This window comes from Biomphalaria glabrata, chromosome 11, assembly GCF_947242115.1.
Source record: "Biomphalaria glabrata chromosome 11, xgBioGlab47.1, whole genome shotgun sequence".
Taxonomy (NCBI): Eukaryota; Metazoa; Mollusca; class Gastropoda; family Planorbidae; genus Biomphalaria; species Biomphalaria glabrata.
The window spans coordinates 908,471-926,640 of NC_074721.1; the positions used below are offsets into that span (position 1 = coordinate 908,471).

At 35.9% G+C, this 18,170-nt stretch overlaps 2 protein-coding genes across 2 annotated transcripts in view; both read right to left on the minus strand.

The window, feature by feature from the left end:
• The window catches only part of LOC106065826 (histone acetyltransferase type B catalytic subunit-like), a 47,153-nt gene extending 39,734 nt beyond the window's left edge, over positions 1-7,419 (minus strand). Inside the window, exon 1 of the mRNA XM_056045701.1 lies at positions 7,398-7,419. The gene's annotated coding sequence lies outside the window, so the exon portion shown is untranslated. The remainder of the gene's footprint in view (positions 1-7,397) is intronic.
• The window catches only part of LOC106065827 (homeotic protein antennapedia-like), a 28,372-nt gene continuing 11,212 nt past the window's right edge, over positions 1,011-18,170 (minus strand). The window contains exon 2 of the mRNA XM_013224729.2: positions 1,011-1,554. Coding sequence (XP_013080183.2) covers positions 1,247-1,554 — 308 coding nt within the window. The 3' untranslated portion in view covers positions 1,011-1,246. The remainder of the gene's footprint in view (positions 1,555-18,170) is intronic.

The following is an 18,170-nucleotide window of genomic DNA, read 5'->3' on the forward strand; positions in this document are numbered from 1 at the left end:
ATATAATTTTACAAGCAATACTTGTAGATAGATAATAAGGACTGGGAGGGACTATTTATTGTGGTTACAAACGGAACTACGTACATACCCTGATTTAAAATAACAATTCACCATCATTTTTATGTAGCCGTATTTTTGTCTTCGGTGTACGCCTCTGAACCATTTCTGATAATCAGGTGGCCAATCAGATCATTTCTGATAATCAGGTGGCCAATCAGATCATTTCTGATAATCAGGTGGCCAATCAGATCATTTCTGATAATCAGGTGGCCAATCAGATCATTTCTGATAATCAGGTGGTCAATCAGATCATTTCTGATAATCAGGTGGCCAATCAGATCATTTCTGATAATCAGGTGGCCAATCAGATCATTTCTGATAATCAGATGACCAATCAGATCATTTCTGATAATCAGGTGGTCAATCAGATCATTTCTGATAATCAGGTGGCCAATCAGATCATTTCTGATAATCAGGTGGCCAATCAGATCATTTCTGATAATCAGGTGGCCAATCAGATCATTTCTGATAATCAGATGACCAATCAGATCATTTCTGATAATTCGATGCTTCTATTGGACACTTTTCTTTCTAAAAAGACCAATTTAACAGCCCAATCTTTTGTTTTAAAATTGTTTGTATTACGACTCAACGCTCGGGGGCGCTATTTACAGAAGTTGGCAAAGTACTAACAGCTGCTTAAAAGTAAAAACAACTGAATTTTTAGCGCTATATTGGCTATTGTTTGGAGTATTCTGGAGTCAACTATTTGATCACAGTGTACATGCCATGGTTATGTAATGTATGGTCAAACAACTGTTGAAGCTAGAAAAAAAATGTACAAAGTGTATCTAGCAAAAATTAAAATGACAACAAACAAAAAAAAATAAAAAATTAACACTGGATCGATGCTTCACATCTTTCTTCCTGGATCGATACTTTATTTTTTCTTGCTATTCATTTTTATTTTTAAAAAAGAAATAGATCCCCCCCTCCCCTCTTCCTTTTTGCTACAATTAAATGGGGGGGGGGGGGGGGAATACGGATATTGCTGACAAGTGCTACCATTTTTTTGTTCTTTTGGTTATTACAGTTTAAAAAAATGTTACAGATTTAATGACAAACACTCGAATGCCATGTATTGTCTTGTTTCTGACTGGTATAGTCTGTAGTCTGCCTTGACATTCAATCACGTCATTAAAATTTGGTCCCAGTTTTTTCTCTATTCTAAGAAATAGACGCGGATCTACTGTGAATCTAGAGACGAACAGTCCTCGTGTTTGATTCTCGAGCAGTCACGTGGGCTACTGCACTCGTCTTTGATTGGCTTGTCAGGGCCGGTCAGCTTGGCCAGGTTATTTTCTTTCTTCCATTTCATACGTCTGTTCTGGAACCAGATCTTGATTTGCCGCTCAGTGAGCCCCAACATGTGAGCTATTTCTATTCGCCTACGTCTTGTCAGGTACCGGTTAAAGTGGAACTCTTTTTCTAGCTCCAGTGTCTGGTAGCGGGTGTACGTCTGGCGTGTTCGCTTCTGCTCAAAATGAACTTCCGCTGAAAGTAGACAAGAAATCAAATATATATATTTTTTTTAATCTAAGTAGAGAAGATTTTTTTATATTTCACTTGATGTTCATTATAAATGTTGAAACATTAAAATTAGAGTTGACAACAATGTATAGGCCTAATACTTCAAGTTATTTAAGATTTATATTGAATAGCCCATATCTAAACATTAAATAAGATCTGGCTCCTTTTGTATGTACCAGAAAGATCCCACTACCTCTTCAAAGAAATGAATCCTTGTAACTATTGGTCGCGAATTTTATGAATCAATATCTTTGGTACAGATCAATGCATTGTTTTCAAATCTGTATAGTCTTTATAGATCAATATATTTTTAGCATATCAATATATCATTTATAGACCAGTGTATTCTTTTACATGGCTGCCCGGTCGTGTGGTATGTCGTTCGATAGTCATAATTGTCCCGAGTTTAAACCCTGCCCGCTGACATCCCTCGCCGACCTGCTAAGGCCTTGGGTCTGGATGTCATCATCTTCTTTTTTGAAGTAACGTCTGTATTATATAAGATAAGATAAGATAAGATCTGAAGGAACGTCCGAAACATGTAAAATATAAAACAATGTATTGTTTAGTGATTCTTTATAGATCTATGTATTCTTTACAGATCAATGTATTATTTACAGATCAATGTATTATTTACAGATCAATGTATTATTTACAGATCAATGTATTATTTACAGATCAATGTATTATTTACAGATCAATGTATTCTTTACAGATCAATGTATTCTTTACAGATCAATACATTTTTATAGAATAAGGTTTTGAAATGATTTTGTTTGCCTTATCACAACTTTTACAAGCTGTAAGCAGTTATGGACATTACCATGCGCGCATCATCGGTTACGCATCAAACTAGTAATACACATCATCAGTTAAATCGTTAAAACATCATTTACAAACAACATTTACAAACATCCCTTTTGTAATAAATCTAGACTAACAATAATAATTCTGTGCAATTAGAAATATCTTTTACCAATTGTTTTTTTGCCTTGCGCAATTTCATGCTTTTAGCTTTCTTACTATGCTAAGATCTTATTAATTGTCAAGACCGTTGGGAAAGAGTGGAGGGTGGGGAGAGAAAGAAATGTTATCTGCGTGAATGTTACCGTGATCGCTTTAAAAAAAAAAGCATTTATTTGAAAAAAAAAGTTGAACAACCTAAACTCGAACTCGAGGGCTCAAACGTCCTCAAGTCCACACACTAGCCACTGTGCCAGGGAAGTGCTTAAGAAAATAGAGTTCATATTTATGTATTGTTAGTTTCAAACTTTAAAGTCTCTTTCCCTTGTTCGATATCAAACAAAATAAATTAATTACCAATAGATTCTTGTTTTGTCAGATAGAAGAAATAACTGCAAAATTTCAGCCTGATCGGAGAAATGGTGTAGGAAAAATAAGGTGTACAAACGTTTTACGAGACAGACAGACAGAGTGAGTTGATATAAGCTTTGTAAAAAATTCGAAAAATGCTGATGAATATTATAGTAAAAATGAACAAATTTTCAGTATCCGTCACAGCCAGGGTTTCGTTAAAGGGAAATAAAACTTTTTTTTTTTTTAAAATAGCTAAAATATTGTAGAAAAAAAAATTACATTTCAATTTTTTTTTTGTATTTTTAAATGTTAAATGATATTGAGTACTACATTCAATCTTTAATGCATTGCAAGTCCTACTTATATACATTGTATTCAAACTGACTCAGAAGATCAACCTTTTCTTTTCTCCATATGAAAGATGTCACATGTGTGCCATGTCTTCATACGCGGCCAATGTCTCTTATAAAGCCCCATTTGTAAAACAACTCATCCTTAAAGTGTTTAGTTTTTTGCGGGGAACAAAAGGTTTTGGAGAACCACTATTTACTTTTTAATGGCCGTTAAATAACTAGTGAACTTATAAGCATGCTAAGAGAGTTGACATGGATGAACAGTAGAATTGACAAACTGCTTTAAAGAGAACGCCATATTGGTCCATGGAGTTAGTTTCAACGGTCTTAAGTCCAGAGTCTAATTTTTTTCAAAGCTTTTTTACTTTCGACAAATATACCATTCTATTCGTCAAAAGTAAAAAAGCTTTGAAAAAAAAATTAGACTCTGGACTTTAGACCGTTGAAACTAACTCCATGGACCAATCGGCTCGAAGATCGCAAGGGAACACGTCGCCGGGGGTCACATCGGTTGATCAACTGAACAAGGTTGTCCTGAGAACTCATAGCCTCGAGGTCAAACTAACTGACCCAAACAACGATGACATCCAGTGATATGAAATGATCCATGTACAAAGACACGACACTGGCCCTTGGAGCTAAGCGAGAGCATTATTTCAACAATGAGATATAGCTACTAGGACAGTGTTACATTTGAACGTGAAATTTGAGCATTCCAGCAAACTTTGCTTGACCTTACTCTACGAAATTCTATAAATAAATACAATGTAACGATTTGATATAAACTTTTCACATGTAAATTATGAGTCTGGTGTGGATGTATATTTTGGCTTTCTATAGTTATCATGTAAGACAAATTTCCATATGGATAATAAACATTATTATTATTATAAAATAACACAACGACCGCTGAGTTTATATAAACAGTTAAACTCTCTGGATGATAACACCAGATAGCAAACAACGATTGAAACCATAATACTAGAGACCAAACAAAATATGGTCATTAAACACACAACACCAAACGCAAACACTAAACACTAAAAACATTTACAAATACGTTAAAAAAAAAGCTTATACCTTATAAATGTATCAATTAGTTTGGATCAGTCATATAATTAAGTTAGTAATTGATTTAGACAAACAACAGTTAATCTGTGCGATTAGAAATATTTTTACCAATTATTTTTTTTTTGCTAAGCACTATTTCATGTTTATCTATACGCTATGATCCTATCACTTATCTGGACTAGTGGGGAAATTTTTTTTTGGGGGGGGGGGGGGAGAAAGGGGTATCTGGGTGTATTTTACTGTAATCGCATTTAAAAGCATTTATAAAAATAAAAGGCGGAGGACGACCTGAATTCAAACTCATGACTCAAGCCTCCCCAAGACGACTTTCTAACCACTCTGCTAGTGAGGTGTGTATGAAATAGAAAATTGTATAGTTATCTATTATTTGTTTTAAACTTACTTTAAAGCGGCGACCCATAAAATTGACTAATTCAGCTTATACCACCACCTCAGTCAAGTACAATTTCTTTCTCTTGTTAAAGATATAAACACAATAATTAATATTATTTTATTCTTGTGTTGACAGGTAAAAAGTAGCTGTGTAAAATTTCAGCTTGATCCGACATTGGTTGTCGGAAACATTACGTGTACAGACTTTTTACGACACAGACAGAGTGAGTTGATATAAGCTTTGTAATAATAACCGGACACAAAAAAAAAAGGGCCAGATAATGTTAGCAAATTTACAATTTCAGCTTTACATTTTTTGTTACACACATTTCGATGTAAGAAGAAACTCGGATTCCCTGTTCTTTAACCTTCCATGCAGAACATCGAATAATAAGTTAAAAGAGTAAAACAAAAAAAAAATCTTAATTTGAGCCACAGTGCAGTTGGTGAGACATTTGGTGAAACACTTGATTTTTCTCATCCAACTGGACAAATAGTCAACAATCGACACCTATAAATCATTGAAACTGAAGTGGCGGAAGGGCCCCATGATGGGCGCCTTGGCGCCAGAGTTTGCTGACTTTGCGACTGTAAACAGTCCACATGACATCCGGACTCCATAAGTCAATTCATCAAGATGCCGAACCAATGGCGGCACGTAGAGTATTGCTTTCAAATATGCTGTAGGCTTTCTACCAATTTTCTTTACGCAATGTGCGAGGTAATTAAAAAAGAAAATAGTTATCGCAAAAGTGGAACACTAGATAATATTTAGAAAATTAACGCATTATGCAATAAGAGCTGAAGTAACACTGTATAATAACCTAAAACAAGGCTTTATTAAACTAGAACCACACAGGCACTGTTGAAATAAAATAACATTAAATCAAACACATTCTCACGACGTTACACAAACATAAACAAGTAGCAACTATTTCAGCACAAATTAGAAGTTTTTCAATAACATAGAAATCCTCCTCCAATGTAGGATAGATCTAAAACCCAAATATTAAAGTATTTAAAACATCATATGCGTATTTTATTTTATTCTGCAAAGAAGTGCTTTTTGGAGAAAAAAAAAGATCTTAAAATCTAGATTTAACAAGGTTACAAAGACAGTTTGTGTGGAAACACAAACTCAAAATCGGCCCCCGAAGTGGTCCACCCAGGCAGGTAAAAAGGCAGGTTTCAATATTTTCAGAAAGAACATCAGAATAAATGCTGGTTTAATAATAGACTAAAGAAGCTTTGTAAACAGAAGGAAAACCTCTATAGAAAATTTAAAGAAACTAATGCAGAAAGAGTTTACAAAAAGTATATAAAAATTAAACACTTAACCCAAAAAGTAAGCAGACAGCTGCAGAGTGAATACATAAACAATGTAATATCTAAAGATAACAACAAAAACCTATGGTCATACATTAAGTCTAAGAAAATGGAAACAACAGGCCTAGCGCCATTAAAAGATGAACATAACATAATACATAATGATAATGAAACTAAAGCAAACATTCTAAACAAATACTTTGCATCAGCATTCTCAGCCCCTGGAGACAAAGACATATTACTGAATTTGAACCAAGTAGACAACATAGAAGATATAGTAGTACAAGAAAATGGAATTCAAAAACTATTAGCCAACACCAAACCAAATAAAGCTTCTGGACCTGATGGTATTCCAGCTAGATTACTCAAAGAACTAAGTAATGAGCTAGCCCCAGTGTTCAAAATACTCTTTCAGGCTTCACTTAACCAGGGCAGAGTACCAAAGGACTGGAAAGAAGCTAATGTCACCCCCCTATTTAAAAAAGGAGAAAAATCTGACCCAGGGAACTACAGACCAGTATCACTTACCAGCATCACATGTAAAATCCTAGAACACATAATATGTAGCAACATCATAAACCACTTAGACAAACATAATGTCCTCACACCATACCAACATGACTTTAGGAAATATAGATCATGTGAAACACAACTAATAGGACTAATTGATGATTTTTCAAAAGGTTTAGATAATAGTGAACAAATAGATGCTATCTTACTAGATTTTTCTAAGGCTTTTGACAAAGTTCACCACCATAGTTTGCTTAAAAAATTAAAATATTTCGGAATTAATGGTCCACTGCATCAGTGGATTAAAGACTTTCTGATAGGGAGAGAACAAACTGTAATAATAAATGGCTCTAAATCAACACCGATAACAGTAAACTCAGGTGTACCTCAAGGTACAGTCTTGGGTCCACTACTATTTTTAATTTACATAAATGATTTACCAAATTGCATTAGTTCAGGAACAAAAGTCAGATTATTTGCAGACGATTGCATAATATATAGAACAATAAAAACAACACAAGACACAGATATTTTACAAAGAGAATTAGATGAATTACAGAAATGGGAATCAAATTGGAGCATGTCTTTCCACCCAGAAAAATGTCAGTTGTTAAGAGTAACAAAAAAACTAAAACAAATTAATTCCACTTATCTTATTCATGGCAAACCAGTATCACAGACTAAAAACGCAAAATACCTAGGTGTTATAATAAATGAAAAACTATCATGGAATCCACATATTGATGAAACTACAAAAAAATCAAACAAAGCATTAGGATTTATTAAAAGAAATTTCTATAAATCAAATAAGAACATAAAACTAAAATGTTACTTAACCTTGGTTAGGCCAATAATAGAATATGCATCCTCCGTTTGGGACCCCTCAACTCAAGAAAACATTAAAAAACTGGAACAGACACAAAATAGAGCAGTGAGATTCATAACAAACGAATATTCACATTTGACTAGAGTAACACCTTTAGTAAAATCACTAAATTTAGAAAGCCTTCAGGACAGAAGGCTCAAAAGTAAAGTAGCAATCATACATAAAACACTGAACCATAATCTTCAAATACAAAAACAAAATTTAATAAAATACTCTGAAAGACACAAAGATAAAGGCACATTCCTCGTCCCATATGCTAGGACAAATTTGTACAAATACTCCTTCTTCCCTAGTGCTATTAGAGCATGGAATGGGTTGCCTGAGCTAGCCAGGAAAACCAGTGACTTGGCAGAATTTAAGTCATTGGTTAATATGCATGACTAAATGCATGACGCGTAGGACGTAATCATCTTCTTTTTTGAAGTAACGTCTGTATTATATAAGATAAGAAGAATTAAATTTTACCAAAGACAAATGACAGAGAAGAATGGAGAAAGAAGGTTGACAGATCTTGTGTGGTGCCCCAGCGGTCCAGCAGACCAAAGGATAGGTGAAAGTGAATGTGAAGTGAAATACCAACCCTGCCTAACTAATGTCTTATAATGAATATCTAATTGATCGAATTGTTTTGTAAATGGTCAATCTCTTAATAAAAAAAAAAATCATTCTTTGGTACATTATACTACTTTTATATCGATGAAATGAAAACCTACTTATTAATTGTTTTAAATTATGTCCAATTTGTATGCATACTAAATAGATTTTTTTTCTTTAAAAAAAAAGTAAACATTATTTTTGGGTAAATGTAGTAGTAGGACAGAACTTAGATAACGTAACAGTACAAAGATAAAAAAAAAACAAAACAAAATGTCTAAAACTGTTAGCATAAATGTGTTTCAATTATGGTATGGATTATACACACTTACAAAAGAGCCTCTCGTGTTGTTACTATTAATAGTGAATAGTTGTAAAAGTGGTGTATTTTTATGAAAAAAACTGCTTGCATAAGTGATTTAAAAAATTAGATTTTTCGCTTTTAGAAAAGAAAAAAGTAGCCGTTGCATCAGAACTTTCAATGGACTAAAATATTATGATGTCGGATTTTCTTATCTTTTCTAGTTTACGAGATCTAAAAGGGACGGACGGACGGACAGACATTTCACACAAAACTAATAGCGTCTTTTCCCCTTTCGGGGGGCCGCTAAAAACAAAACGTGACAGTTAGACAACTTTCAGAAGAAAAAAAATAATTTCCGTGCCCATCTACAATAAATTTTGTGACAATCTTCATCCTAGCCCAAAGCTCTCGCAGGACGACAGGCGATGGCAGCGACAGGTTATGAACCCGGGACCAACGAGACGACAGTCGAGCAAGCACCACTCGACCATGCAGCCGTCCCTCGTGATGGTAAGTGAAATCCTGGATATATGGGTATCTTTTACTGAAGTTTATATCAACTCCCTCTGTCTGTCTGGTAAAACGTTTGTACACGTTATTTCTAGACACGCAATCTTGGATCAAGCTGAAATTTTTGCACACTTATTTCTTTTTCCTGACAACGCAAGTATCAATAAAAAAAATTGTAACAATTAGTTAATTAACTATTGGTAATTAATTATTATGTTCGGTAACGCTAACAAGGGAGAAGAGCTTGTAAATAACTGAATTCGTTGTCATGGATGCAACAAACATCCATTCCTAGTTTCAGGGCCGGCCTTAGATAATTGAAGGCCCTAGGCGAAGTGAATTAGGTGGCCCCCAACTGAAATATAAAAATAAAAAATAAACAGAGAAAAAAAATACGCACGTTATTTAAAACCTGTTGTAGTCCAACAATCGCAATGAGCACAAGTTTCGCTATTTCTTCTCTAAAAAATTTGTTTCGAGTCTTATGCGAGGCCCCCAGCAATATGATGCTCTAGGCAGCAGCCTAGTTATGCCTAAGGCCGACCCTGCCAGTATAATTGATTTAGGCAAACAAGCACAAAGTATAGCTAATAGTAAATCGAATTTCATAACAAAGATAATAAAGAGAGTTTGTGTTACAGACGAACTCGTGGGTGAGCCCTGAGGCATAGTTGTATTCACACATATATTTGTATACAGACAAATCGGAATAGCTTAAGACTGTTACAGATTAACAAGAAACTTTTTAAATCTTGTTTTCAAAATGTTTATAAGTATACTTCATTTCTAAGAAGCAAAAAGAATGCTATCGGATGACAATTACTTCATGCACTTAGCAATACATATTTAATATTTGACTAATTCCTTTATGATACATTCATTCTATAAATACCTAAGACATAACGTAATTATGTTTGTATGTGTGTAGGCGTATGTGACATAACCCTAAGTCATCATTTTATTAGTATTCTCTTTACATTCATTGTCAACTCCCTAAAATTAACCCCCAACTCTCAAAATCCCACCTTTTCCTCTCGCCGACTGAAACCAGAAAACTAAAATGGTCAATCTCCCAGTTTTATTGGCCAGAACGATAATTGGGGCATCATCTTTACGAGCAATAACAGTCAGGACTTGTCAGCGGCGAGAACATCATTCGTCTCCGAATGGTTTATGTCATGGTGGAAGTAGGAAAGGGAGACAAAAACAGTGGGGAGGGGCAGATAAATACACGAGTCTTGACATATTTTGGCACAATTTAAAAAGATTTTAACAGATAAACTAACAGTCACATATAAAGTTAATCAATAAAATGTTGTCTTTCAAAGAATGACTTTAAAAGGGCAGGAATCAAATTACCATTTAAATAACGTTGCGGATATACTTCTGTTGAAATTATACTTTCGATGAATAACCTGAATTATACAATTCGAGATACCATAACTAAGAAGGTTATTGAAATTTGTTTTGGAAAATAATTTCCTAACTTTCAAAGAATAAAAACTGTATTTAGATCTAAGAATTAAAAGTGCGTTTGTATTCCCGACGATCAAATACATTCTAAATGAATTATATTTTGTTTTAGTAACTTTAAATTATGTTAGCCTGTACCCTTCGATACTAACCTTTGTTTATTCTATTTTGATAAATCAGAGAAAGGTTAATGCTGAAATCAATACACAATCTGAGACCGTTTAGAAATAAAAATAAATAAATAAATTATGGCTTTTACATAGCGCCACTTTCATGCTTATAGCATGCTCAGAGCGCTTTGGTCCAATCTCAGATGTGGACCAGTTTGGAGGGGGGGGGGAGGGGGTATCTAGTAGAAAGTTTTTCCGTGCTGCCTTTAGGCGCTCAGTAAACACAACTCTGCCCGAGTCGGGTGTCGAACCTCATAGGTAGCCAAGCCAAGCTAAGCTCAAGCGCACTTAGCCTCTTGACCGCGCTTTGCCAATTCAATTCATATTTTCAATGTCTGATCCATACACTTGTACTAATGCTTTGTACTCTATGAGATGACCCAACATGTTTCTCTATTGACAGGCTTTACTGCGGAGAAGCTGTGTCAATATAGTGAACATTGTTTCCAAAAAGAATGAAAGAAATGAAGAAACTAAAAACTTATCAGCAGTGTCATTGTTCTGTTTGAGGACTAAGCGATAACTTTGTCATTTTAATAAACGCATGACTATCTGGTCATTAAATGACAGTTGATATTGTCTTATCATAGGATAAGAATTAGTCTTCCATAATAAACAACAGACTGTTCCTTTTTTTTCTCTCAGATTATAGAAATAAAATTAACTGTTTGGTTTGTATAAACACACAAACACAAACACAGACAAACGCAAACACAAACAAACACAGACAAACCAATATTTGACTTCTAGTAGTTTCATTGATGAGCAAAATCCTCAAGATTTTTAATTGTTTCACATAGATCAAATTAAATTGTTGCTCTTTTTTTTATTTAAATTGTTATAACTTTAGAATGATTTGACTTGACTTTCTTTACTTGACTGTACCTGATATCAAGTCTTTAAAAACATTCCTTTAAAATTGGCAAACAAAAAAAAATCTTTCTAAAATTAATAGACATGATGTGAGACAGGAATCACACGCACACACACACGCACACACACAACTTTGGTATTTACGAGTTGTCTCCTTCTTCTTAATTCTATACAGAACTACATTTTATCTCAGCAAGATATGTGTGTGTGAGTGTGTGTGTGTGTGTGTAGTCGCCGGCCCTTCTCTTAACTCTTAAGCAAAGATGTGCAATATTGTGTTTTTATAGTCGCCTCCACGCCTGGCAATGGCCCATCAGTTGTGGGATATTAGTAGCTATAATCATTCTCAGGGCCGGTTTACGAATGTTAGACATTTAAAATGGACGTGGATAATGGCTGATCGAAACCTGGCGGGCAGGGGCGGAGGGGGGTAGTAAGCATTAATAGTCTCGAAATGAAAGAGAAAGAAGAAAACAGTTATGTTTATTAGCATTGTCTGAGGTGTGGGGCCCAAAAACGCTGGGTTCATTTGAATCTTTGGCTCAGATGTAGGCATTCAGTGAGTTAGAGCTAGACCAGACACAGAACATAGTGAAGTCACATCATTTTTTAACGCAGTAAACGAAGGATACTCGTGAGTGTAGATGAGTACATATGTTTCACTTCTAGGTGAGCGTTTTTCGATAGAGTGTCTTTCATTCTGCTGTCGAAAAGGATTTCGTTATGTATTAATGAACAACATTTCTGAAAGGAGAGAGAGAGAGTGATGTGACACTTTGTACAATTATTATGTGTTAGAAACAAAGCAGTGCATAATATTCTTGGTACAGACTTGTGGGTGTCTGGAATTTGTTCAAATTTTCAAAAATTATTCTCAATGGTGTCAGTGTTAGGGATTACACTTAGATCTACTTTATCTGATTCTGGCGCGTTGTATTAGTTAATAGTGAAACATAAAAAAAAAACATTTTTCAATGGATATATTTTGCACGGAGAGATCTCACAAGAAGCTGAAAGGTATGAAGAATTTATTTTTTTAAAGAGCTAATCAAGTAGAGCATAGAGAAAAAAGGTTAACATTTACTTATGCACAGTTCAATGTTACGAGACCAAGAAATGTGGGGACAATTTATTTGTTACGTCAAGTGTGAAGTTCTTTCTATTTTTTATTTTTTTTTTTAAATAGAGTTAATGAACTGAAAAAAAAAAAAGCTGATGAATGTTTCGACCAATCACTAGCGAGTTTGTAAAACTCAAACACCGAAGTACATACACACACACACAGAACTTGCAATGAATGGTTTTATCCTTTCAAACTCTAATCACAGAAGTTATAGTACGCATCTTCACAATGTTTGAGGTTAGCGATTAGTTGTGAATGATGCAACATAGGTGGCATTGTCGTCATGGGTATTAGTTAGAAGAAGACTCCAGACCGTGAGACTGAACGGTTGTGTTATTGCAGTGAGTTAGATTTTGTTTAAGATATTACTAAAGTCTACTACGATTATTTCATTAGATCATAAGTTGATTTTGTTTATATTTTGGGAAGCGTGGTCGAGAGGCCAAGTGCGCTTGAACTTGGCTTGGCTACCTAGAAGGGGGCTCGAGGTTCGAAACCCGACTCGGGCAGAGTTGTGTTTACGGAAAACCAACTCCTAGATACCCCCCCCACACACACACACAAATGAGATTGTACCAAAAGCGCTCTGAGCATGCGATAAGCATGAAAGTAGCGCTATATAAGAGCGATAAAAATAATATAATAAATAAAGTTTTCTTTAGTTTTGTTCACAAAAGGAAGTTATTCAAGTTATTTAAAGTTGTACTAGTTAAGATACATTACTCTTACAACGGTCTAGTTGTCTACTAGCAGTTTGGCACAAGCAGTCAACGACCTGTAACAATACGGGGGTATGAACCCAGGGCCATCGAGACGACCAGGCAGCCATACAATAACTGTACTTTATGTCTTTTATCGTTCATAGTCACAATTTTTCACAATTATACAACTGCGAACAATTGTGACGTCAGACCTGTGACGTGGCAACGAGCTATTGGTCTAAACTGCTGCGAAGTCACAGGTTAGTGTTCAGGCTTTCTGTAATGATTTCTCTCGGGTAGGCGCTCCGGGCCGTCGTGACAATTATCTCGACTTCGGACTTAGCCCGTCACCACCAAGTGCCGTCCTACAGAAGGTCTGGGACGTAAAAGTCTTTATTTCTGGAGTAACTTCCGAAACGTATAGAACAAAAAACAAACAAACAAAAAACAAAAACAAAACAAAAACTATAACAGAGCCAAACAAATCTTCGATGCTTAGCACAAAATGAATACTAATGAATAACTAGAGTAGCACTAAACTCAGAAACATTCCCACGAGACTAAAATGTAAAGCAGCAAAAGTACATAACTTACACATACAAATACATAACTTACACATACAAATACATAACTTACACATACAAAAACATAACTTACACATACAAATACATAACTTACACATACAAATACATAACTTACACATACAAAAACATAACCGAATAGAATACTTCGAAATACTCAAAGATAAAGGCATATAAGTACCTACTCATTTTTTTCTCACGCGCTCATTCTTCCCTAGTGCCAATGCCAGACTCAGCCAAGAAAACTATTGAACGTAGCAACTAAGTTAACGCATTTATAGACCTAGCATATTTCTTTTTAGGAACGCTTATAAATTTATAAGATTTTAAACAAGTAAGATATTACAAAATACTTTTTTTTAAAAAGTCTCCTTCATGCAGCTTGTTGTCAGAGCGATGACTTTGCTCTTAATAACTAATGAATGAAAGATTTTAAAAAACATGAAATCCACGCTCATGTATAAATCTATTCAGAGTATGTACAATTCTAGTTTGGTAATACAGATACAGACGTGGACACACTCAAACACAGTGAGACTAGAATACAGGATCTCGATACATTGTATAGGAGGATTCTAGTTTGGTGATAGGTCTAGTTTGGTGATTGGTCTAGTTTGGTGATAGGTCTAGTTTGGTGATAGGTCTTGTTTGGTGATAGGTCTAGTTTGGTGATAGGTCTTGTTTGGTGATAGGTCTAGTTTGGTGATAGGTCTTGTTTGGTGATAGGTCTAGTTTGGTGATAGGTCTAGTTTGGTGATTGGTCTTGTTTGGTGAAAGGTCTAGTTTGGTGATAGGTCTTGTTTGGTGATAGGTCTAGTTTGGTGATAGGTCTAGTTTGGTGATAGGTCTAGTTTGGTGATAGGTCTAAAGGTTCAGGCTTGGAAGACGGTGCGCTAAATGTTCCTAAAAGTCTTTTTATTTGACTCATTAATGCGGGAATACAAATTGACGTCAAGACGTCCAAACCAAATATAATTTCAGAGATTATTCTATTTCGAAAAACCTTAAAGGTCAAACCAGAGTTTTCCCTATGTCGACAATTAGCTAGTATTTTTTTTTTCACAAAGATATACGTAAACTATCAAATTTCTAGGAAAATCGTTAGAGCCGTTTTCGAGATCCGCGTCAACCCACATTGTTTCTACCCGTGAAAAATGTTGATACGGATAAGTGGAATTGTATAAAAATATTTATTTCTATAAATCTCATTTTCTGACTGGTACAATTTCATTTCTCCTTTAAAATCGTACAAAATAAAACAGAAGCTGACAAGTGACTTTGAGTTGACAAGCTGTTTACAATTTAACCTCACACTTGAAGAGTTTCGCTTGATTTTCTTACACATTGTTTGGGGCGGGGAAGGAGAGGAGAGAACTCTGACACCTCTACCCCTCCTCTACCCCTCCCAGCTCATTTAATATGAACCAAAGATTACTGGATTTTAAAAACTGTTGTAGACCTGTTCCATCTACTGATCTATTTATTTTGTTTGTACCATAAAGAACGACGCTACGTTTGATGATCGTCTTTTAGTTAATGGTACGCTCCTAGTAAACACCAGCAGATCTAGGATTCTCTTTGCGTGCAATAAGCGATATTGGACAACAAAAAATTGCAATAAATTTACTAAATCTTATCTTATCTTATATGATACAGACGTTACTTCAAAAAAGAAGATGATTACGTATAGTTGTTATCTTTCAGTAAGATCATTAAATGTGTTTTTGTTCTAGTTTTAAAATCATAATTCGCCTTGAAGATGACTGAGTGTGGTTGAACTTCTAATAAACATGAACATGTCACGTGTGGTAGGACGCAGTAAGTGTGATAGAACGCAGTAAGTGTGGTAGAACGCAGTAAGTGTGGTAGAACGCAGTAAGTGTGATAGAACGCAGTAAGTGTGATAGAACGCAGTAAGTGTGGTAGAACGCAGTGTGATAGAACGCAGTAAGTGTGGTAGAACGCAGTAAGTGTGATAGAATGCAGTAAGTGTGATAGAACGCAGTAAGTGTGATAGAACGCAGTAAGTGTGATAGAATGCAGTAAGTGTGATAGAACGCAGTAAGTGTGATAGAATGCAGTAAGTGTGATAGAACGCAGTAAGTGTGATAGAACGCAGTAAGTGTGATAGAATGCAGTAAGTGTGGTAGAACGCAGTAAGTGTGATAGAACGCAGTAAGTGTAGTAGAACGCAGTAAGTGTGATAGAATGCAGTAAGTGTGATAGAATGCAGTAAGTGTGATAGAATGCAGTAAGTGTGATAGAACGCAGTAAGTGTGATAGAACGCAGTAAGTGTGATAGAATGCAGTAAGTGTGATAGAACGCAGTAAGTGTGATAGAATGCAGTAAGTGTGATAGAACGCAGTAAGTGTGATAGAATGCAGTAAGTGTGATAGAACGCAGTAAGTGTGATAGAACGCAGTAAGTGTAGTAGAACGCAGTAAGTGTGATAGAACGCATAAGTGTGATAGAACGCAGTAAGTGTGATAGAACGCAGTAAGTGTGATAGAACGCAGTAAGTGTGATAGAATGCAGTAAGTGTGATAGAACGCAGTAAGTGTGGTAGAACGCAGTAAGTGTGATAGAATGCAGTAAGTGTGATAGAACGCAGTAAGTGTGATAGAATGCAGTAAGTGTGGTAGAACGCAGTAAGTGTGATAGAACGCAGTAAGTGTGGTAGAACGCAGTAAGTGTGATAGAATGCAGTAAGTGTGGTAGAACGCAGTAAGTGTGATAGAACGCAGTAAGTGTGATAGAACGCAGTAAGTGTAGTAGAACGCAGTAAGTGTGATAGAACGCAGTAAGTGTGATAGAACGCAGTAAGTGTGATAGAACGCAGTAAGTGTAGTAGAACGCAGTAAGTGTGATAGAACGCAGTAAGTGTGATAGAATGCAGTAAGTGTGATAGAACGCAGTAAGTGTGATAGAACGCAGTAAGTGTAGTAGAACGCAGTAAGTGTGGTAGAACGCAGTAAGTGTGGTAGAATGCAGTAAGTGTGATAGAACGCAGTAAGTGTGATAGAACGCAGTAAGTGTGATAGAACGCAGTAAGTGTGGTAGAACGCAGTAAGTGTGGTAGAACGCAGTAAGTGTAGTAGAATGCAGTAAGTGTGATAGAACGCAGTAAGTGTGATAGAACGCAGTAAGTGTGATAGAACGCAGTAAGTGTAGTAGAACGCAGTAAGTGTGATAGAACGCAGTAAGTGTGGTAGAACGCAGTAAGTGTAGTAGAATGCAGTAAGTGTGATAGAACGCAGTAAGTGTGATAGAACGCAGTAAGTGTGATAGAACGCAGTAAGTGTAGTAGAACGCAGTAAGTGTGATAGAACGCAGTAAGTGTGATAGAACGCAGTAAGTGTAGTAGAACGCAGTAAGTGTGATAGAACGCAGTAAGTGTGATAGAACGCAGTAAGTGTGATAGAACGCAGTAAGTGTAGTAGAACGCAGTAAGTGTGATAGAACGCAGTAAGTGTGATAGAATGCAGTAAGTGTGATAGAACGCAGTAAGTGTGATAGAACGCAGTAAGTGTAGTAGAACGCAGTAAGTGTGGTAGAACGCAGTAAGTGTGGTAGAATGCAGTAAGTGTGATAGAACGCAGTAAGTGTGATAGAACGCAGTAAGTGTGATAGAACGCAGTAAGTGTGGTAGAACGCAGTAAGTGTGGTAGAACGCAGTAAGTGTGATAGAACGCAGTAAGTGTAGTAGAATGCAGTAAGTGTGGTAGAACGCAGTAAGTGTGGTAGAACGTAGTAAGTGTGATAGAACGAAGTAAGTGTGGTAGAACGCAGTAAGTGTAGTAGAATGCAGTAAGTGTGGTAGAAAGCAGTAAGTGTGATAGAACGCAGTAAGTGTAGTAGAACGCAGTAAGTGTAGTAGAACGCAGTAAGTGTGGTAGAACGCAGTAAGTGTGGTAGAACGCAGTAAGTGTGATAGAACGCAGTAAGTGTAGTAGAACGCAGTAAGTGTGATAGAACGCAGTAAGTGTAGTAGAACGCAGTAAGTGTGATAGAACGCAGTAAGTGTAGTAGAACGCAGTAAGTGTGGTAGAACGCAGTAAGTGTAGTAGAACGCAGTAAGTGTGGTAGAACGCAGTAAGTGTGATAGAACGCAGTAAGTGTAGTAGAACGCAGTAAGTGTGGTAGAACGCAGTAAGTGTGGTAGAACGCAGTAAGTGTGATAGAACGCAGTAAGTGTAGTAGAACGCAGTAAGTGTGGTAGAACGCAGTAAGTGTGGTAGAACGCAGTAAGTGTGGTAGAATGCAGTAAGTGTGATAGAACGCAGTAAGTGTGATAGAACGCAGTAAGTGTGATAGAACGCAGTAAGTGTGATAGAACGCAGTAAGTGTGATAGAACGCAGTAAGTGTGGTAGAATGCAGTAAGTGTGATAGAATG